Raw genomic sequence first — 23,581 nt, 5'->3', positions numbered from 1 at the left:
CCCCACTCAGGGAGCTTTGTGAAAGCAAGGGCTGGAGTGTATGAAACGCCCACTCCTTCTCCAACTGGCTGTTCCTTGTTTAAAAACTAACAAGTTCTGCTTTCAGGGGTACCGCCCTTCTGTTAGCTATGGCACATCTCCACCCCCGTCAGTGATGTTGAGGGGTAAGGGAGCCATAAGAATGCCCAGTGTTTGGAAGTATACCCAGTAGACAGAACTCACAGACAAAATGTGGATGGCTGAAAGGGGTCAGCGCCTCTCTTTGGGGTCTAAGAGTGGCCCGGACCCCATCCAGTACTGCCTCTCCTCAACCGCGACGTGCAGATAATACGACCTAAGGAGTCTCTGGGTTATATCTCTGGCCATTTAGACATCTTTAGTTCTTTACTTTCCTACTACTTTAGATTGGCACCTTTACTTTTGATTAGGAAATGATTTTTCAATGCCCTGATGGTTCACAGTGAGTCCTATACTTACTTACTTTCTCTCTCTCTCTTCTTTCTTTCTCTCTCTTTCTTTCCACTTTTTTCCTTTTTTTTTTCTTTCTGAGACAGATCTTTTCTGTGTAACTTTGGAGCCTGTCCTGGAACTCACTCTGTTGACCAGGCTGGCCTTGAACTCACAGAGATCCGCCTGCCTCTGCCTCCCTAGTACTGGGATTAAAAGTGTGCACCACCACCACCTGGCGAGTCCAATACTTTCATGTTGGCCCAAGAAGAAAGAGGAACACCAGAATATATGGCAGGAATTTCAATTTCTTCACCTGAATCTGAGCCCTAAGCCAGGGGATCATCAGAGAGGCCAGCCAGTGAGCGGCAAAGATACATAAAGAGGAGGTTTATCAACATGAGCGAAGAGGTCTAACTCTGAGTCAGAAGAGTTCAGTGTGTCAGGTGGCTGTTCTCTGGAGAATATGGACTCAGGGGGATTACTCTGTAAGAGACCTTGCTCCGCTCCCTCAGTTCATAGATGAGCATTAGGCACACCATCCTCGGGAGAGGCAGGCTGTGGAGTTTTTCCTGGCTGTAGGAGCCAACAGGCTGGTTATTCCATTCCGGTTATGTTCTATTTCTGGGGAGCCAGAAATACCAGGAGTCGTCATTGTGTGTAGCTTTGGCTTTTCAGCAGCACCTTCTATGTTCTACCCGATTTCTGTGGTCCACACTGGGACTATTACCCCCGCCATGTCCTTCCCCCTCCCCTTCTGAAACAAGGTCTCTCTATGTAGCTCTGGCTGCCCTTGCTCACTGTGTAGACATCTGAGCTCACAGAGATCTGCCTGTCTCTGCTCCCTCAGTGCCCCACTACACCTGGCTCTTTTTAGAGCTCAGGCTTTTTTTTTTCTCTCCCCGCCCCCCCCCCTGGAGTTCATGCTGGTCTGGAGTTCAATGCATTGCCAAGCTAGTCTCAATTTGTGGTATTTCTTCTGCTTCTGCTTCCCCTCTCAAATGCTGATCATGACTTTTTAAATAATGTATCTGACTTCATAAGTACATCATACAACTCTGCTAACCCTAGTCCTGGAAGGCATGTGAATGGAGAGGCTGGAGATGGGAATATGCTAATGAGAAGCTGGACAGCTGCCACGGCAGGAAAGAACACATTCATTAGCCTCCTTTAGTTCATACAACCAACCTGAAGCACAGTTAATTGTTGTAAATCCTTGTACGTAGATTAGCATTTCCGGGAGGAGGAGGTATTTAGCATTTAGGGCTGAAAATGAGGTACAGAAGCATAGAGCACAGGCAGGGAGACGTAAAGCCAAGTTGGGCAGAGAAAATGGAAAGGGTAGCTGAAGGAAAGTCTGCTGTCATTCCATTGCACAGAGGAGGAACTTGGGACCAGAGACATGAAGCCAGGGCAAAGTGCTCGTACCAGGAATTAAGTCTCGCTTACCCAAGCACGGTCATGTGTCAGCAGAGTAGTTCTGAGAAACTTGTCCCTAGATTTCAGCCTTGTACAGACATCACAGGGCACTTACACAAACCTAGATGGTTGTTAGCTCACCAGGCATTCCACTCTTATGGGATTGCTATTTACACACACAGACACACACAGACACACACACACAGACACACACACACACACAGACACACACACACACACACACACACACACACACACACACACACACACACACACACACACACGAGCCGTGCATGGCCTGGAAATAACCATGTAGACCACAGTAGCCTAGAACTCAGATCTAGCTGCGTCTGCCTTCCAGGTGCAGGGATTAAAGGTGCGTGCCAGCCAGCCTAGCTATACTTCTTTTATTACCCCAAACTGCCGAATGTTTAGTCCATAGATGCTTGAGGTATGCACGAAGAACTTCAGATAGACAACCCAGAGGATGTAAGACCAGAAAATCTAGGCAGCTCGGAGGCGAAAGGGCTCCTTTAGCTCATTGAAGGAATGTGGTGGTGTCGGGCCAGTTGGCTGGGGCTTACTCAGAAGGTCGAGAGTCTGCTCTAAACCGTCTTGTTTGGGAGATTTGGGTGCAGTGAGGGCACGAGCCATGTGGGTCTGTGAAACAAACACGAAGGAGTTCTGTGTGTCTGGAGGACTTCCAGTACCCTCGGAGCACAGCCCACTTCGGGGGCTTTCTTTCCAGGGACTGGGGTTCCTGGAGCCTTTGCTGTGCAAGTCCCAAGCAGCCTTCTAATCCTTCTTTGCCAGCGAAAGGATTTTTACGGAGCTAAGAAGCTAAAAACTAACTTCTTAGCTTTGAATTATTTATTTCAAGTGTTGTGAAATAATCTTTCAGTAGTGAGCTGGAAAAGCTGTTTTTAGTCTAGGGCGGAGAACATTCCCTGGGTGGTCCTCAGTCAGCTTTACACATGGTAGGTCCATAAATCAAGTTTTTCCTCCTTTTTTCATTTACTCGAGAGTGAACAAACTCTGAAGCGGTTTGCCATAAGCAACTCATAGGGCGCTGACTGGTAAGCCAGAATTTGGATTCATTAATTTTTAGTGCTCAATCCTGAAAGCTTGAACTGTGTGTTATCTTCCTGGAAGGTAAACCCACTTGAACGAGAGAATTAAATTTAGACCATTAAGTAAATATGGCATCAGAGCAGAGGCATTTGAATAGCCTATGAGATTTCGTCGGTTCTGACAGATTGACCCATCCTTCTCTCATTAAAGAAGAGAGCTTTCCCCAGTGAACACCTGCTGGGGAGATCTTGGGACGCAAACTCAGAAGCCTTCCATAATGACCTTGACTTAAGGAGTTGAGTGAGGCTGGGAGGTTTCTGAAGTGGCTTTGGGCTTTCCTTGTTCCTCTTTGGATGTGAAATTCATAATGTGCACCGACCACCCTGGTGCCCAATATACATTTGAGACTAATTCCCTTCTTGGTAGGAGGCCATGTCTACCATACTCTTGTCACCCCTCTTTGTGCTCCCCCAGATTTTTAGAGCCCATTGCCTGAGTCTCTGGTGGTGGTGTTTGGCTCTAGACATATTTCTTAAGCACTCTTTGTTTTCTACATCTGTAAAGTGGGGTTGATTTAACCTTTCCTCATTGTATTGCTTAGAGGACTGTGTTTGGATCACAGTTTGAATCATGCCTGGCACGTGGTAAGTACCATGTCAGTGTGATCCATGACTGTTATTTCTAACTTTTTTTTTTTCTTCAGGGTTTTACTACATTTTAACTTCCTGTGTGTGGTTCTCTCTCCACCACGTGTTGGTCCTAGGGAATGAACTCAAGGTCATCAGACTTAGCCAGTCCCTTAACCCGGGGAGCCGTCTCGTTGCTCCTGCAGTCCTTGTCAGGAACCACTTCAATATCATGTATTATTGACTTGATTGTTAGAACTATGTAGAAAGCAGTTCCTTCTGTATAGCATGGCGCTGTGAGCTTACTGTCTGTGGGTTTAACCACTGACTCACTGTCATCCTTAGTATTATAAGGGCATTTCATTTGCAAATGCCTCATTGACTTTGGGGAGTAGAAGTGCTGATTGAAATGTAAGTCAGCAGATACTTTGATTTTTGCATTTTGATTAGTATATTTAAAATATATTGATTATTTATACTTTGATCATCATAATAGCATTATCTTTTCTTAAATGATAGCAACTCTGAATTGTTTTGAAAGGCCGGATGGATTTGAGAGGAATTTAGGCCCCAATATGAATACTCTGTTAGAAGTTTTTCGTTTTGAATTGCACCGAATTCAAATTTGACTGGAATTTGATGCCAGTGGCTGCCTGCTATTACCCATTCCACCGGCCGGCCGGCCCCAGTGACCAGTTCAGAAAATGCCGTCTTCCTAAGCAGGCCTTGTGAGGGTGACCGGCCAGCCTCTGTCCTGGGAGACAGGGTGTGTGAGCTCAGCATCCTCTGTCCTCTGAAGAAGGGGCATTTGCCAAGGGAGAAGGAAGGAAGGGTGGATAGTGCAAGCTGGCAACACCTTTCTCACTGCCTGGCGGTTTACGTTGGCATCTGCCACTCAACCCCACTGCCACGACACCGTAAGCTTACCCCGCTTTAGTTGAGCAGAGACCAACCACAGTCGCCATCTGAGGCCCTGGGACAGCTGAGGGATGAACCTGTGGGGTCTGTAACGCCAGGGTGATTTGGAAGGAAGTCTGGGAGGCCTATTGGCACAAACACTCTGGACCCGTTGTGATCTCTGTGTGGAGGGAACAGACTTACTAAGGCCTTTTTATGAGGCGGGCTGCATGCCTATACGCACACATGCACTTAATATCACAGCATCCCTCTTGCCTAGTATATTATGGAGTAGGTACTGTTTGTGAAATCCTTCTGCATATGGATGCCAGAGGCTCCAAAATGACTTGCCCAGGGACATGCAGCTAGGGAGAGCTGGCCCAAGGCTTCCCAAGCACCAAAGTCATCTGCATCCTCTTTACCAGCATCAAGCAGACATGAGTGGGTGAGCGGGGGTACCACCTGTCCTTAGGCCCAACCTTGAAACTGCGGGGCAACTGGGTCATCAGGAACAGGAGTGTGAAGGGTCTCATTGGGAGGCGTAGATCCCAGACTGCCTTTCAGCAGTGGATCAAGACACCCAGGGTCTTTTTGCAAATACGGTGATCATGAATTCTCTCCCATGCACTGCAGATATTTCTCCCTTTAGAACAAGTCCCTTCTACCCCTCTCTGTGTGCTTCAAGAATGCGAAGGTAGATGAGATTCAGAGGCCACAGGCATGGAAGGTGGGACCTCAAGGAAGCCATCCTGTAGAAGTCCCTTTCCTGGAGTTTATTTGACATGAGGTCTTCCTGTGTAACTGTGGGTCACATGGTACTCACCACATAGAGCTGTGGGAAGTTCTTCCGGGTGCTGGGGTTACAGGACGCCACAGCAGGCTTTATGTCACAACGGAGATTGTTAGATCCCTGTGTGAAGTTTTTGGGTAAACCATGAAGATACACAAATGGCTTTGTTTTATCCCAGTCTTCCTGGTGACCTATGTCCCAGTGTGGAAATCACAGCCAGGAAATACCTTCATAATTACCCGTCCCCCCCATGTCCATGTGAGTCCATTTCCTTCAGTTCTTATTGTAGAGAAGATGGAGGGAATTCCCTGTAGTAGTCTTTTCCTCTTAACTAAAATTCAGTTACCATAAACTGCACGTGTGTGTTCTAATTCTGGAAGTTTCTAGCATCGTCCGTTATTACCAGTCTTCTCACTTATCCATATGCTTCATCAAGGGTGAAGTCCAGGAGGATCTAGTGCCGTTCTGCTCGGGTTCCAGCCCTTTGCAATGGCTCTTACAGTTTATTGTGACCCTGGAAAACCCCATGAACATTCACGATAGACAGAGAAAAGGATAAGAATGAATAATAGGAAAATGGCTGACCTGACCCTTTCTCATAACATGCCACATCTGTTTCCTGCTGGTTAAGAGGTGGCGCCAGCCAAAATTCCAAGGGAAAAGGTCTTACTGATCCTCCTTTGTACCTATACCTAAACTACTTGGCTACCATCCCGATGAAGCTTCGAAAAGCATTCCAAAGGTCAGTTTTAACCACCTCTTAAGTATAGTGCCTCCTGCAGCTCTGTAGGGTGGAGAGGGGACCCGCTGCCAGGGGCCGAGGCAAGAGAAGGGTGCTGGGAGATTCTTTCTGGAGTGTGAGAATGTTCCGGAATTAATGATATTCATAATTAATAACCATTGTACAACCTTGCAACTTTACCAAAATCCACTTGATTTTATATTTAGGGACACATTTCCATCTTCCTTGTTATGTCTCAAAAGTATTTTTGAGTCAGAATCTTATATTCTAGCCCAGGCTGGTCGGAACTCACTAGCCTCATCAGTCTCCTTTTTTGGTTTTTCAAGACAAAGTTTCTCTATGTAGCTTTGCGCCTTTCCTGGAACTCACTCTGTAGCCCAGGATAGCCTCAAACTCACAGAGATCCGCCTGCCTCTGCCTCCCGAGTGCTGGGATTAAAGGCGTGCGCCACCACCGCCCGGCTCATTCTCCTTTTTGTGATGACGCTTGAATTGCAAAGTGGAGAATCTTCGCGGTAAGAGAGAGGCCGAAGGTCTGGATCAGGTGCTAAAAGTACTTGGTGTGGGGAGGGGGCGGCTGGATTTGGTTCCCCTGCATCCACATGGTGACCTACAGCCATCCATAACTCCAGTCCCAGGGCATCTGATGCCCTCTTCTGACCTCTCTGGGCACCAGGCACACGTGATACCTATGTTCACACACATACAAAACACCCAGACACATAGACTGTTTTATTTTTAAGACAGAAAGATGAAAGTCACCAAAGAAAAGAGCCTTGAAGAGTTAAAGGCCAGCTTTTCCATCTCTTCTCTGGGCTCCTGAAAAGAAAGCCTTGAGTGGAAATAGAATTTGTCTACTCTGGACTTCATTCACCTTGTGAGGCTTACTGGGTTTTTTATTTTGTTCAATTTGGTTTTAGAAACAGGGTTTCTCTGTAACAGCTCTGGTTGCCCTGGAACTCTCTGTAGCCCAGGCTGGCCTCGAACTCACAGAGATCCACCTGCCTCTGCCTCCCGAGTGCTGGGATTAAAGGCGCACGCCACCGCCCAGCTCCTTACTGTTCTTAACTCCCCTTTGGTTTCCATTTACAGTTGAAAAAGGAAGGAGAGCCGGGAAAGGCTCAAATCAAGCCGCTAGGAAGTGGGGGTTTCACAGCCAGAACTGGAACCCGAGTCTTCTGGGGTGACTAGCTCCTCACCCCTTACACAGATAAGCAAGGGCTTCGTCTGTTCCCAGAGGTGACACCCGCTCCTCACACCTCTGCATTCTGCCACCTCCTAACGCCCCAGTTTACTCTCCTCGGGACAGGGTCTCGCTGTGTAACCCAGGCTGGCCTCGAACTTGCATTCCTCCTCCCTCTGCCTCCCACGTGTTCGGGTTGCAAGCATGCACCGCCACACCCAGCCGCAGCAGTTCTCCTGCTTTACAAAGGAGTCGCCTGCCTTCCAGACTTCCAGCAGGGCCAGAAGTGAGTGGTTTTGGCTACTAAACAGGAAACTCAAAGCCCTTTCTGTTTCTTGGAGCCGGCTGGAAGGGCTGGGCCCGCAACTGGTACTGTACTTTATAGGACAGAAGGAAAGTTTTGTATGGCTTGAAGACAGAAGGAAACCAAACAAAGCCTTTGGAGGCCTGCACACCAGCCTTGGTTGATACACAACACCGCAAAGAACCGCCTTGTTGCCTGGCAGTAATGATAGCAAACAAATGTGTTTGACAGTCTGGCATCTCCTGCTCTCTGTTCTCTTTGCTTCCTCAGCTCCCCTTCAGTTTCCCCACCTTCAGCACCACCCTCACCCAAGGGAACACCAGGCTGTGCCAGGTTGTGCTGGGCGGGGCGGGGCGGGGCGGGGCGGGGCGGGGCCCCACAGAATCCAGTGACCCAGCCGGGCTATTCTTGTCTGTGTCTCTTTGCAAGAAGCCTGTTGTTCTCACTGTCTGTTTCCCTCATCATAAATGTTGAGTTGGCAGGGTCCCCGGGGTGGTGGAAGCCACGGTACAAGAGCATCCAGACTTCTGCCTCAGAAAATTCAGCTGGCTGTGAGTGCCAGGCTGAGGAAACAGACGGGCGTACCTGAAGTCGTATTCCCACCAGGACAGCCCTGCTTGGGTCCAGCACCCTTGGTAGGGCCTGGATTTCCGCCAGCATACTCTCACCACACATGTCTGGAGGCTCTGTCCTGGCATACCTGTGAGCCACCTTTGAGCCTAAGGAGATTATTTTCTTTGCCATGCATCCTACCCCGCAGCCCCTGCTCTCTAGGATTTTTAATCTGTGTCAGGCTCACAGTGGTTACTCCCAGGCAGTGCCCTGAAGCAGATGGGCATTCCTAGTGCAGTGCCCTTTTAGAAATGCTCGAGCATAAGTTTACTATACATATTCATGGTTTGCATGAATGTACTGCTATAAAGTGTAAATGTTGTGAACTTTAAGAACTTCATGTGCGGCCTGGAGAGTAGTTAAAAGCACTGGCTGCTCTTCCAGAGGTTCTGAGTTCAATTCTCAGCAGCCACATGGCAATGCATGATCCAGTGTCCTCTTCTGGTGTGCAGACATGCAGACAAAACATTTGTATAAAATACACAAGTAGAGCTTTAAAACAATTTACATGGGCTGGGCAGTGGTGGTGCATGCCTTTAATCCCAGAACTCGGGAGGCAGAGACAGGCGAATCTCTGTGAGTTCAAGGCCAGCCTGGGCTACAGTTCCAGGAAAGGTGCAAAGCTACACCGAGAAACCCTGACTCAAAAAACAAAACAAAACAAAAAAGGAATCTGTTGCTTTTAATGTTATTTTATTGTTTGGCCGTTTCAGACGTTTACATGATGTCTACTAGTTGTTTTGCCCTATTACCCCCTCTGATTTTTTTGTCTGGTTGCTTGAGACAGGGTCTTGCTTTGTAGCTCTGGCTGGCCTCAGACCGCCTCCCCCCAGGCACCCACCTGCCAGGTTAAAGCATATACCACCATGCCTGGCTTCTCTGAGCATGCTCAAAACACAAAAGCATGGGAAGAGTGCGGTCCTGCTGCAGTCTCAGCTCCTGAGAGCTGGAGGCAGGAGGAAGGACAGACAGACAGCTGCTGTGTAGTGAGTTTGTGGCAAGCCGGGGTTTTGTATATGGAACTCGAGCACAAAAGAAAGAAAAGGAATCAGCTGGTTGTAAAAGAACCTGGGCACTTCCTAAAGTGAACCGTGCAGGAGGCTGGAGAGATGGCTCCGTGACTGAGGGCATTTGCTGTTCTGACCGAGGATCTGGCTTCAGTTCCCAACGCCCATATCAGATGGCTCACAACCATCTATAACTCTAGCCCCTGGAGGTCAGCACCCTCTCCTGACCTCCGGGCATCAACTTAGATACATACTCCTCAATGAAATGCATCTTAAGATTTTTAAAATAATTCTGAATGAAAGAAGCCAAACAAAACCTACTGCATAGTATATGAGTGACGGCACTGATTACCCGTGGAACCATTAGTGAGAAGGGGTACAGAGGAGAGGGAAGGGAGAGTCAGAGACCCAAGGAAATCTGGAGGGATGACGGATAGTCAGCGAGCGATCTCTGTCCTTTGTTTTTGTCTCACTCTTAGGTAGACCGGTTAGCCTCAACTAACAGAGATGTGAGTGAGGTGTAGTGGCAGGTGTCTTTAATCCTAGTATTCTACTTTCCCTAAAGAAAATGCACACCTGCCCATAATCAGACTACACATAGACGCTGAATGATGTTCTGAGATCGTAGAGTAAATCTGCATTTGATAACTGGCTATTGGGTAAGGGGGTATAAGGTTCTAGAGTATGTGAAGAAAGGTGCGTGATACAGTGGAGTCACACCTATTCGTTTCATATAAACATTTATTATAGTCTGTGGAGGTGCATGACTTTAGTCCCAGACAGAGGTGGGCCAGTCCGGTATACGTAGTGAGTTCTCGGCCAGCCAGGGATAAATATATATAGTGAGATCCTGCCTCAAAACAAACAAACAAAACTGGTGTTCTGAAATGCTGTATATAAATTAGTGCCACCAGGCCTGGTGATTATCCTTAGTCTTGATTGTGGTGATGGCTTCACGGGCATACATATATCAGAACTCATGAATTAGTGCACCCCAATAATATTTAAAGAAAAGAAATACAGAGGCAGTTCACTGGAGTAGTATTTAATATATGCTGATGAACTGGATGTAATGGCTCATACCCATGATCCTATCAGCTCTGGCGGCTGAAGTAAGGTTACTGGGAGTTCAAGGCCAGTCTGGCCTACATAGTGAGACTCTGTAAAATAAAATGAGCAATCATTACCTGCCAGATTCACGTGCTGTGTTCTGGGGGTTCAGAGAGACGTGAAGATATGAGTCATGTTTTCTAAGACTCAGAGCATAGTTGAAGGAGTTCGATTTTTTAAAAAAAATTAAATCCAGATGCCAAGCAGGGGCTAAGATTCCAGATCCACAGGTGTTGGTGGTTAAGTCTTCCTGGGAAGGTCAGAGAAAAGGGGGGGGCAGCAAAGCTGGGGGCATTAACTATTGAGTGTGGTTGGGCGTGGGCTAGAGTCCAGGGCACAGTGGCGAAGTAGCAAGAGAAGAGGCCACTGACTGAGTAGGCAGCTTTTGTTCCCTGGACACTTTGTGGCAAGTCTAGGCTGTGTCACTGGGACCTCCGTGTTCAGTGTTGAGGCCATGATAACCCAGAGCAGCTTCCTCGTGCCTGGGAGGTCTTATCCTCCCTGGGATGGGCAGCAGCTGGGGAACATCTGCTTGCTCCTTGAGCTGCACCTGGGCAGGAAGGCATCCAACTATCCAGCTGTTCCAGTGGCAGCTTCTCCACAGGAACTCTGCCTTTCTCTGTGGCCAGTGGCACCAACTTCCAAAGACCTGGACTTCTGACGAAATGGCCGTCTTCGGCACAGTGATCCGAGCCGTTGGGTCCTCTTCTAGTCATCTGTCAAGTAGATGCCCCAGATTTCTTCAGAGTTCCTTGTTTCCTTGTCTGTTTTTATACTGCCCCCACCCCCCCGAGCTGACTAGGAAGTTAAATTCGGATACAGTTGTCATACCACATTAAAAATGTAAGCAGCAATACAAAACATGACAGGCTCACGTCAGCCAGACAGCTCCGTGAAACTGGAGAGGGGAACCACGGGCAAGGCCTCTGCTGGTGGAAGTAGATGCCAGAGTGCATGGCAAGCTCTGGCTCCTTTCTGTCGCATCCCCGGTCACTCTGCCACTCATCGGAAGGCAGACCTAGCTAGAGGTTGAAACGAGACTCCTGCTGGACTGCTGGGTAAGCGTCTCTGGAGACCTAGAGACCAAGCCACTTACATACACACCAGAAATGGAGCCCTCGACCCGAGCCTCAGGACCCGAACTGCTGTGGCAGGTAGAATTGACCAGAGCCAGGTGAGAGATGAGTGCAAGTTCTGGTGCTGGGAACTGAGTAGTAGGAAGACAGATGTGTTCCCACTGGCTTCCCGTGCCTAGCCACGGTGTGAAGCCTGCCTAGCACAGGTGACTGACATCAGGTTGAACCAGGAAACCTGGTGTGGATCAATCCTCTCAGTGAATTCACTGTCAGGCAACGTCAAGGACGGAGAGGTGTCTGGTTACCTGGAGTTGTGTCGTTGTTAAATAGAGATCGTGTTTCTCGGTGTACCCCATGTCAGTGCTGGTACTCCAGGCTGCACCAGCACACCAGCCTAGCTGCTTTCTTGGAACCTGTACCCCATCCTTCATCTCACCTGAGCTGGTAGAAATAGCCCACATGTGGGCTGGCTTGATCTCTGTTGACTGTTTGTTCTGACCTCCCCTCTCCCCACGTGCCTCCTGCCGGCTAGACTCCTCGCCCATCGTCTGCATACTCCCTTCTGCATGGAAGGTCAGGCTTGTTGGGATTTGGGGTCTATCTCCCAAACGGCCGTGGGAGACCCAGATGTCTAACTATTGGTTTGTTTTCTTGTCTTTCAGTCGTTCCAGGGAAGTCAAGGACGAGCCTACCTCTTTAACTCAGTGTGAGTGTCTCTGAATGGAGCATCTGTTTATTGGGGGGAATTCTTGAGGGGCAGGGAATGGACTCCTCGGCGATTCGGCAGTGACTTCTGCCTTCTCTACCTTAGTAACATTGAGGGACATTCCCTAGCAGTCCGTGTCAGTTAGCTTAGGGGAAATTTTGTTGGCAGCCCCTCCAACCAAAAATATGTACCCAGTGCTGTGCTCCAGCACTGGCTCATCCCACAAGGAAGACAGACAGACAGACGTGGAGGGGCTTCTGCCAGTCCTTCAGCATAGAAATCAGCCAGACCTGAGATCTGTGATTGGGGGAGAAAGCAGGAGTGAAAAGAACCCATGGTGAGGGGAAGGCTTAGGAAGAGAGCCTCACCCCTCCTCCAGAGGATGTCGACACAGCCCCTTGTCAACCCGGGACACATTCATAGGGAGGCAAAGCTCACCGACACTTGGTGAACATAAGGAAATCGAGCACAGCTCAAAACAGATGCTCTGTGAAGGAGAATAGCATGTTTGAGACTCAAGGCTCACTCACCCTTGCAATAAGGACTAAAACACATGGTCTTGTTCGACATCTTAGGCACCATCCAGTGCTCTGTGACCTTTAAGGATGTCTCAAGGCTGTGAACTTGACTGTGTAGTTAGCAGATTAGGGCAGGAGAGATGAGTGAGCAGCTGAAGGCTGTTGGATCCCTGAAGTCATTGTAGGAGAGAACCCACTCGCAAAGCTGCCCTTGCCTGCATGCATGCACTATAGCATACGTGTGTACCCCCAACAAGTAAATGCAATACCATTTTTTTTGTTGTTTTCTTAGTTACAAGATTAAAAACTTGTGCCAGAAAATTTAAATCCTTAGCAAACTGTCATCCAGGGCTATTTTGGTAAACCTACAGAATTTAATCTTGCAGATCAAGAATTTATTCCCACTGAGATATTTCCATGTGGCTACCTTTGAGGGGATGTTTTTCCGTTTTAGACCAGTTTCTTCCAAATGCTGGCTTCCCTGGGAGCAGCCTTGTCCAGTCAGTTTTTGCCAACTTGAGTGACTAACGGTTGTTTATGACTAACTGTCCGCTCTCTTTCTGTCTTTGGCGTAGCGTTAACGTGGGCTGCGGGCCTGCAGAAGAGCGGGTGTTGCTCACAGGACTCCATGCAGTTGCAGACATTTACTGTGAAAACTGCAAAACCACTTTGGGCTGGAAATATGTAAGTACAAAAGAGCCTGGGTGGGCGGGGGCTGGGAGCCATCGCAAAGGAAGGGCCTCCTGTCTGAGGGATGCTTGCTCTCTTCCAAACCGCTTCCCTCAGCCCTGGGCACTTCTTACCTTTGACCATGACAAGTGACTGACTCCTCCGTGCTCACCCCTTCGGAGCTGAGGACCGAACCCAGGGCCTTGCACTTGCTAGGCAAGCGCTCTCTACCACTGAGCTAAATCCACAACCCACACGTATACTTGTATAAAAACAGGACTTTGTAACATCTTCTGACAGCTTACTGTGTGGTAGGGGCGTGTTGTGTAAGAACACCGGGGAGAGGGCTCAGTCAGCAGAGGGCTTCCCCACGAGCACCAGGACCTGAGTTCTGATCCCCGGGACCCATGGAAAAAGCTGGGTGCGGTGACCCATTTGTAATCCCAAAGCTCAGTAACGATGTATATATAAACCAAGAGAATGCTTGGGATCGGTGAGCTCTGGGGGCAATGGGAGACTGTCTCAAAAAACAACTGAGAAAGACACCTGACGTTAACCTGTGGCTAACACACATCCTGCCTCCCTCCCACTCCCTCTCCCCCCCCCACACCAAATACATGTACGCACAAACAGATGCACATATACACAAAAATAATAAAAACACTGGCTGTCTAAACCAGGTACTGCACTTGTAATCCCTGCACTTAAGGGAAGGAGAAGCAAATAGATGGTTGTGTTAGAGACCCAGACGGACCACATGAGACCCTGTCTCAACAAACAAAAAGGAAAGAGCCAGTCACCACCAAACAAAATACATCGGTGGCTGGCCTTCCCCCTTGTTTGGGTCTCTACAAAGGCACAGGCTTCCACAGCCCCCAGCTAGTGTTTAAATACAATCGGGACGTTGGAATGGGCTCTGTCTCTTAGCTGGCCGTATGTCTTCATGCTCAGCTTTTTGAGTGCTAATGAATACAGTAGCCCCTGGGCATGGTAGGGCACCCTGGAATTGTAGTATTTGGGAGGTGGTGGCAGAAGGGTCTTGGCCACCCAACCTTGCTGTGGAACCAATAAAAGCTCTGAAAAATTTATTTGTGGGGACATGAATTAGGAGCAAGGGGACTGTGGGGTGGTAGGATTAGGTCTTGCTAAGGACCAGCTTGGCCTGCAACTTGAGTCCTTTCTCTTGAGCCTGCCATGAGTTGGAATTACAAGTACAGACCACTGTGTGGTCACAGTTCTGATGCTGATCACCTAGGGGTGTTACTGTTCTGCTCCTCCTGTTTCGTGACTGTTTGGCTGCTTTACTCGTTGATAGAGTATTAGAGGCGAGAGATAAACTCCGAGTTGGCTGATTTCATTTGTTGCTTGAGGTTCAGGTTCAGTGCTCTGACAGAATTTTACAAAAAGCTGTTGACTAGAAACTTAAGGCTAATGAGAGCTGTAGAGTACTTTCCTAGCAGCCCTGAGTATGGTCCCCAGAATCAGGGGCAGGAGAAGAGAATGTGGCCCAGTCCCTGTCATGATGATGGGAAGGATAGGACAGTGGGGAACCGTCTGCTGACTCATAGTGATCACCCTATGCAGTGTTTCTATGGACTTTCAGAACACTCCTATAATAGACCAGTGGTTCCCAACCATCCTAATGCAGCGACCCTTTAATACAGTTCCTCATGCTGTGGTGACCCCGCCTAACCTTAAAATTATTTGTGTTACTAACTTCATAACTGGAATCACTGTTATGAATCATAATATAAATACTTTTGGAGATAGAGGTTTGCTCGAGGGGTCACGGCCCCACAAGTTGAGAACTGTTGCTCTGGACAGTTTGTGATTGAGTGGCAAGTCAGTTGGTTAGAGGGCAATTCTAGACTGACCCAGATCACTGGCTCTTCTGCTGGTGTCCAGTGCCACCACCACAGATGCCTGTGGGCAGTGGGTTTGCTCTGCTTTTCTTCTCCTTAGCAGCCACCTGTTTGCCCTCGGTCACTCTGTCCTTTCTCCTCCTCTGTTTCACAGGAACACGCTTTTGAAAGCAGTCAGAAATATAAAGAGGGCAAATACATCATTGAACTAGCGCACATGATCAAGGACAATGGCTGGGACTGACCTGACAACATCCATCCGGTCCAGCATCCACATGAATGCCATCCAACTGAACATTCTACCCAAGCGTGAGAGAGTGACTGAACAATTGGTTCCATCCATTTAGGGGCCTTGCCATCAGGGGGCATCCTCCCACCCTGACGCCATCTTTTTGGGTGACTGGCCTCTAAATTGCTGTCTCTCTGTCTCTTTGCTTTGTATCTGTTTGTGAGTTGATCTTGGCTTCTCTGTTCTAGTGTTGGCTGAAAACAAAAATACCGAACAGAACAGAACAGATCCTTGGCTGCGTGGCGGCAGTCCACCTTGGAAAGGGGCCCCCAGCCCATAGGAGAGCTGCCTTGTCAGAGCAGTGGTACATGGGCATGAGGAAGAGCAAAGACCAACCTGAGAGCCCCGGGGTTGGGGAAGGGGCAGGAGGGTAGGGGTAGACCAAGACTGTCCTACTCTTGGGGACCTGGCTTGAAATAATTGACTTTTTCAAAAAGACAAAGAGAAAAAAAAATACCTCATGACTGTATTCTCTCTGACAACAAACTTCTGTCCTAACATCAAATGTGCCAGGATAGCAGATGAGCACACGAAATGGCCCTGATTCTAGCTGACAGGGCAAGACCCCAGCCGGCATGCTGGGCCTGAGTTAGAGAACGTCCTGCTAGGGTGAGGGGGGGCATAGGTAAAGCCCCAATGGGTTATAGTGACTCCGGTGCCCCTCCACCCCCACCCCACCTCTGGGCAATCACCTCCTGGTCTCCGCTGTTGTAGGTGAGGGGAGATAGGCAGATGTCCCATTTAACCAGCACCACACTGAAATCGGTGATGGAGGGGAGCCAGGGAGCATGGGTTGCCGCCTGGGAGCTCCTGATAGCGAGCAGGAAAAGTAAAAACTGGGAACTAGTCAGCAGTTCTGTGGGAGTGAAGCAGCAGAAGAGGGGTTCTGGGAGGAACAGCTGTGATTTGAGCCAGCTCTGGCTGGGCACATCTGCTCTCACCGCTGGGCATGGGTTTAGCTGTTCTCTGTGCCTAGTGTTTCCGGTTTGGGTCTTGTTTTTTTCCCCCCTCCAGTTCCATCATGACCTGGGAAACAAAGATCCAAGATTCCATCCCTCATGCCTCTCTTGTTAGATCTGCATGTCGTAGGAGGATAACTTTTGACAGTGTGGTCCAGCAGTGGGGAGGAATTATAGATTCAGTAATGCCCCCCACCCCTCACCCCACCCACCCCAGCCTCCTTGCTTTAAGGATGGGGAGGAAAATCCCTGTAAGTCTCCTGAAGTGAAAAGGAACTCAATGCTTTGAATCAGCACTGAATGTTTTACGGCAGTTCAGCTATTATGTGGCTCACGGCCGAACCTCGTTTGCATTAATTTCATTTCTGAGGCAGAAAATGATGTTAAAATACACGCGTATGAGGTAATCCTCAACATCATTCTTAACTAGGCTGCTCCTACAGGAAAATTCACCTCTTTTAAAAAGAGCCAAATAAAAGAGAGTTCATGGGGATAAGAATCTGTAAAATTGATTAACCCAGATTACAGCAGCTGGCACAGGACGTTTTCCAAATCTCATCTTCAGCAGAATCAAATTCCCAGCAGGAGAGAGCTCTGGTGGACGTGGCTTTGTGTCCCGTCCCGTCCCGTCCCCGTCCCCGTCCCCCCGTCCCCCCCCCCCCCCCCCCCCCCCCCCCCCCCGTGTCCTGATCTGGGAATGGAAGAACCGAGGCTTCTTTACCCTGTCTTGCTAGTGGCGATGGCGGGGTGGCAGGAAGCAGGCCAGCTTTCTTTAACAGCAGAGCGCTCCTCTTCCGGGACACAGAAATGTCTAAAAAACGAGATTTTGTTCTCAGGTCTCCTTGTCCAGAGCCTGGGAATACTAGCTCAAGCTCCTACCCCACCCCTCTGGACTGCAGGACCGACTGAGCCTCAGAAGGACTGAGTTTTGCTTCCTGAAAAACCACCCCGTGGCTCCCAGGCTCAAGTTCCCAGTGACACACATTTTTCCACTTTGACATTCCTAAACTGGCTTGCAGGCTCTGAAGTCATGCTGCCCCCACCCCCCACCCCAATCCTGCCCCAGGGAAGTAGCCTTCATTTAAGGATTTGATTATATACACCCTTTGCTCAGGGAATATCCCAGCTAATCTACAAATCCATTTCTTTCTTTTCTTTCTTTCTTTTTTTTTTTTTTTAAATAGAGGGTGGGGGTTAAACCTTGGTAGATGTTTTTTCTTGAAAAACTAAAATTAGTGACACATAGAACCTGGATATGGGATGCCCTGCCATTCTCAAGGGTCAGAGAAGGAGACAGTGTGCCACTGTTTTTCCTTGGGGTGGGCTCCTTGACCATCCTGGATCAGCGGAGCTGCAGTAGGACCCTGGCTCTGGGTTGTTCTTGAACTGCTCTCTGCTGAGCGCCCAGTGGGTGTCCGGCACCACACCATGCTGGGTGCAGAAGATGAGTAGTAACATGCCAGTTTTCCCATAACTAGTTTGGGGGCGGGACCAAAACTCATTAGGCTTCCCTCCGTGACAGCGACACCAAAAGTGCTTCTTACGACCTTCACTCCATCGGTGGCTTGTCTGCCTGACACTTAGCAGTATTAGAGAGTCCACAGCTGAGCAGTGGAGACGGGCACTCAAGGCCTCGGTCGGTCTGTTCTTTCTTTTCCTCACCAAATGATTGACTCAGCATAACCAAAGACCTCATCCATTCACCCCACATGGGTTCAGGGAATTGGAGTCGATGGGGTGAGCTTGGGCAGGGGCGGGTGAGTAGGGAAGGGCCTGAAGTTCTGTACCTCAGCCACCAGCCGCCTTCGTTCTGAACTGAAGACTAGCTGACCACCTCATGCCATCTCTCCTGTGCCGCTGTAGGTGATAGAGCCGTGCCCCCGCCCCCCAGTACATCCACATCCCCCACCCCTGGATTTCCCTAGGCTGCTGATGGGTGAATCCACATGAGTCAAGTATAGCCAAGCTTGATGCCCTCCAGCTCACAGCTGGGCCTGGCTGAGTACCACCCCAGCGCCTGTGACGACAGTCAGATCATGTAGATAAAGTAAATCCTTGCTGGTAGATCAGTGTGTACAAAGGCAGTGTCCCTTTATAATAAGATTTCCAAGTACGTATACATTCTCTTGTGAAGTATACTCTTGTAAATAATATTTAATTTTTTAAATAATATATTTGGTGCTGTATTCTCAGATCCCTGAGAGCACTTTTCAATTCTATGGCTTCCTCTGTGTTTCTTGAAGTACATTTTAAGGGAAAAGTAATCAACAAGATTTTTTTTTTTTTTTTAGATCTGTCACTTTAAAATGGATTGAGGCTTTAAAACATTTTTTTTCATTTTTTTCTGTTTGCATTTTTCCCCAGTAGAACAGACTGTAGTAAATTGCAGGGTTGTGAACTGATACTTTCTGGCCCAGTCTTGGCTAGAAAAGAAACAACAAGTTTTAGTAGTAACAACTTCGAAGTAATTGCCGTAGCTGGGAGAACTTCGAAGAAGTTGGAATCATGTGTGCGTGAGTGAGTGTGTGAGTGTGTGTGTGTGTGTGTGTGTGTGTAGTCTGGATTTTTCTGTTTCCTTTTCTACTGAGGACACTCTATGAACTACAGTTTACACCTTGGGCACATAGCGTTTTCCCTCTCTGGTTTCCATGTCTGAGTGGACCAACAGCACGAAGCAGGATTTTCCTTCCCTGAGGAGCTGTGTGGCCAGTTCCTCTTCCTCTGTGCGCTGCTTCTAGAACTGGCGAAGCGAACCTGTGAAGAGGAAGCCGGAGTCAAGTCTGTGCTTCTGAGATGTGAGCAGACCAGTCACACATCCGGGCTCTGGTTGTTCTAGAAGCTGTGTCTTATTAAATGTTAACTGGTTCAGGTTAAAAGGACGTTAATAAAACAATAGCTTTTTATTTTTTGTTTTTTTTTTTTAAGGTCAGATTGCTTTGGGCTCAGGCAGAGGCTGGCAAATCAAATTTTGAACACAACTTGTATTTCAAAAAAAACCTGCCTCAATGGAACATTCTAGTTCTGTGTGTTGAAAAGAATGCTTTTAAAATGGTGATTGATTTTTTTTTTTAATTATCATACAGTCATGAAATGTACCAGAATAAAAGATAAAGCCAAGAAAGAGACTGTCTCTGCAGGGGTAGATCTGCCTGCCCAGGGTTTTACAGTGTGCTGTCGAAGGTGGAGTCAGTTCCCTTTCCCCAGCCTGCAGACTTGTGTACCACAGGTTTGTCCGTCTGTCTGTCTGTGTTTACAAACTGTATCATTGGGTTTGGAATTGTTTTTGTGTGTTTGGTTTTCTTCAGTGGCATTTCCCCCCAGGTCACTTTGCTTCGACAACAGAGGTGATTATTTCTGTGTAAATGGTCTTCACCTCTGTCCGGTGACTGTACATAATGATTCAGTGTTAGTGAGAAGCATCGTTTGTTCCCAATCTGTGTTGGTGCTCATTTGAGAAAATAAAGTTTTCAAATATTACCTCTCGGGAGAACGCATGTTTTCATTGACGCAATGTGAATTAATTACCTTGACATTTATACTGCAGGGAGGCCTGCGCAGGGTCATCTGTATAACCCTGGCCATAGGCCTGTTAGCTGAGTCCATAAAGGGCATTTCTCTTAAGGACAGCAAGCCAGTTAATGAGCGAATCTCAGGTCTCCTGTTCATCTCTTTTCTCCTGGCTCTAGCTATCAGAAATGCAGAACGACCTTCATCCAGTTATCTAAGCCGTGGCCCACCTTCTGAAAGCTTTCCCACTGACATTGTCTTCAGACATAAGATTGCATTAAGGGGGTAAGCCGACAATGGGAGATAAATATCCACGTGAAAAAATAAATCAAATCTTGTCCAAGTATTAAATTGAGATTACAAGCCTGACAATTCTGTCACTATAAGTCAGCTGGTTATGTTTTAACAAGCACACAATCTTGAATAACCAGTCACTTGTAAGTCCAGTTACATGTACTTATATGTACTGGTGCCTTCCTTTTTAAAAATCATTTGACTCTATATTTGAATCCGAGGCTTAGTGCATATGCTAGGCAAGGCTGACTTCTTCAGAGGGATGGGCCTGGTGGTGCAGTCCTTTAATCCCAGCACTCAGGAGGCAGAGTTGAGCTAGCCTGGTCTACACAGTGAATTCCAAGACAGAAACCCTGTCTGGAAAGCATGTGTAAGTGTGTATAGAAACCCACCCCCACCCCCTACCCGCGCCTACTTCCCACAGATTTTCAGCTATCTTTTCTGGGCCCGGCTGCAGCTGTCACTTTTTGTCATTGAGCACATTATCTCCTTCCTGTGACCTGTTTTGCTTCAGTAGACCTCGTTATCATCTCACTCCTGTTTGCCCTTATTCTAATCTCACTGCCCACAGTGGCCAGGGAGGGGAGAGCACTGAGCGCCTAGGCTTCTGCCTGACCTGGGACTCCTGGTGCTTTGCTTGCAGAACCTGGAGCGGGGTCCTTAAGCGAAGGCACTTCCTCACATCACCCCAGGAGATCTCACCATCCTCATTTCATCACAGGTGACCATCAGGAAGCAACACACTGACTTCATGACTCTTGGGTTCTGCCTTAGACTGTTTCAAGCTGGGTTTTGGATGGGTTTTATTTTCAGATTTATTTTACTTTCTGTGAATAAGTGTTTGGCTGGCATGCATCTCTTTATGCCTTTGGGACCCTTGGAACCGGGGTTAAGGACAGTTGTGAGCCACCATGTGGATCCTGGGGATTGAGCCCGGGTCCTCAACAAGAACAAGTGCTCTGGACCACTGAGCCATCTGTCTAGCCCCTGTTTTATTTATTTTTAGGCAGGGTCTCACATTATGTAAGCTTGGATGGCCTAGAACTCAGGTACCGGGACCAAAAGTCCAGCTCAGGTTCAAACTGTAGCCTCTTACTCTCCAGCCTGAACATGGCTGTGGCTTCTCCATGGCACAATCCAGTCTGTCTACCTTGGCTGTCTTTGCTCTCCGTACCATTTTGTTTTCACAATAATTCTTCCATTTAAAGGGAACCAAGGCTCTGAGACCATAGAATGAACCCCCAAGGCAAAGCTGGGATTTTGTGGGCCTGGTGGCTGATGCCGTAACCTTCACACTGGGGAGACTAGGATGGGAGGATTTCACTAAGACCTGTCTGGATAACTGTGTAAGACACTGAAAATACAAAAAGCTTACAACCAGGCAGTGGTGGTGGTGCATGCCTTTAATCCCAGCATATGGTAGGCAGATGCAGGTGGACCTCTGAGTTTCAGGCCAGCCTGGCCTACAGAGAGAGTTCCAGGACAGCCAGGGCTATATGGAGAGAGACCTTGTGTTAAACAAAACAAAAATTACAGATTGCCTTCTGAAAAGAACCCATTTGTAGTACCAGCCTACCCTGACATTTCTGTATATAGGACCCTTTTTGACATGTTTAAACACACACCAAAATGTCATGGTTTTCTTCTCTCTCCCTTTCTCCTCCCCCTTAATCTCTGACAAATGCAAAAGAGTTTATCATTAAAGAAAAGATATTTAACATTATTTAAAATTTCTAAGTCTAGGGGCTAGGAATGCAGCTCCACAAAGATGTACAACTAGTGACTACATATGGCCCAGGGTCTGATCTCCAACACCACATACCACACTGGACAATGACATGTCCAGGTCATCCTCAGAGACAAGTTGAGTTTGAGGCCTGCCTGAGATGCACATGATTCTGTCAACAAAAAGGGCCAGCTTTTGGCCAGTCTATCTAGGTTGGCCAGGACCGGGTTCAGTGATGAGTCCTATTATAAAAAAAATATGGTGGAAAGGAGCCAGCAAGACAGCATTTGCCGCTGATCCTGAGGACCTGAGAGAAATCCCAGCATTTTGACCATTGGAAGCACAGAGCTTAGAACTAAGAACTGAGGAAGTCTAACTTTTTTTTTTTTTCAGGACTGTTGATTGTTTTGTTTTGGAGGGAGAAAAACTGTTGCTTTCCATTAAGAATGATTAAAAGAAAAAAAAATAACCCAACACTTGCCCATATGAATGTGAGCAAGATATTTCAATGCTGACACCTGCGAGTGCCAGTGAACTGTTGAGAACAAGCCAAGGGACCAACTTTGAACATAACAGCGTGTCCATCAAAGCAGCTGTGACTGCTTGCAGGTGCCCTTGTAACTGGGCCCATTGGACGCCCTCCCAGAAGGCAGTGAGGAAGCTCATTAGACCCACACCTGAGATCCCAGCCAGGCCTTCCTACACTTCGCTTCCTGCAGTCTGTAATTCCATCCACCCTACACGTGGCCACGGCCAGGACTGTGAAATGTGTGCAAGGTTAAATAGATGAACGATGTCATCTATGCGGCATTTGGTGGGGGGAGACTTTTCAATGATGTGGCTATTTGGGGTCACGCACAGGGCTGGAACTACCCCCTCACCCAGGCTTCTGTTAGAAAGCCCCGCAAAGTCATTGGTTCCCAAAGCTGAATCTTGGCAGAATGGTCTACTTTGGTCTATCTCTGGAACTGTATGGGGGGAGGAGGTCGATGTTTGTGTCTGCCTAGGAAAAGTTGGCCAAACAGCAGACTTGGTGGTGTACCCCTGTAATCCCAGAGACAAGAGGACCAAACATTCACGAGCAGTATGGGCTATATACTGAGATTTCCTTATCTTTTTAATTAAATGTCATATGTCACATGAAGAGATTTCTAATTTCCAAGTGATATGAGAATCATTTTAATAGAACAGACAGAATATTCTGAGGGCACTTAGCAAATTATTTGAAATCCATGACAGGAATTAAGTGTTTGGCAGGGGTGGGGGGTGATTAAAATAGTGTTAATGATTTATGTCAAGTTCATGAACTCAGAGGCAAACTGAGTTGATGGTGGCTGCCTGTAATCCCAGCCCCTGGAAAGTGGAGGCAGGGTCAGAGTAAAGGCCACTCCGGGTGACATGGCAGCTTTGTGGCCAACCTAGACTGCATTAAAAGCAAAAACAGCGGCTGGAGAGATGGCTCAGCGGTTAAGAGCACTGGCTACTCTTCCTAGGGGTCCTGAGTTCAATTCCCAGCAACCACATGGTGGCTCACAACCATCTGTAATGAGATCTGGTGCCCTCTTCTGGCCTGCAAGGACACATGCAGGCAGGACACTGTATACATACTAAATAAATAAATCTTTAAAAAAAAAAAAAAAAGCAAAAACAACACAACAAAACAAAGCATACACATACATCATCAGAGTCAATTAAGAACACTGGCTCTTGAGTTCCAGGGAGCATGTGCAGGCCATGTCAGGTACAGCCGGACATCACATGACTTCAT

General features: G+C 47.9%; 1 protein-coding gene across 1 annotated transcript in view; it reads left to right on the top strand.

Annotated features, from left to right (window-relative positions):
- Positions 1-19,763, top strand: part of Ypel2 (yippee like 2) — a 58,787-nt gene extending 39,024 nt beyond the window's left edge. Inside the window, exons 3-5 of the mRNA XM_028878274.2 lie at positions 11,946-11,989; positions 13,083-13,191; positions 15,193-19,763. Of these exons, the coding sequence (XP_028734107.1) occupies positions 11,946-11,989; positions 13,083-13,191; positions 15,193-15,282 (243 nt within the window). The 3' untranslated portion in view covers positions 15,283-19,763. The remainder of the gene's footprint in view (positions 1-11,945; positions 11,990-13,082; positions 13,192-15,192) is intronic.
- The last annotated feature ends 3,818 nt before the right edge of the window (positions 19,764-23,581 follow it).

The sequence above is a fragment of the Peromyscus leucopus genome, chromosome 8b, assembly GCF_004664715.2.
Source record: "Peromyscus leucopus breed LL Stock chromosome 8b, UCI_PerLeu_2.1, whole genome shotgun sequence".
Classification (NCBI taxonomy): Eukaryota; Metazoa; Chordata; class Mammalia; order Rodentia; family Cricetidae; genus Peromyscus; species Peromyscus leucopus.
The sequence above is the reverse complement of the archived record's forward strand: the minus strand, read 5'-3'. Positions and strand labels throughout refer to the sequence as shown.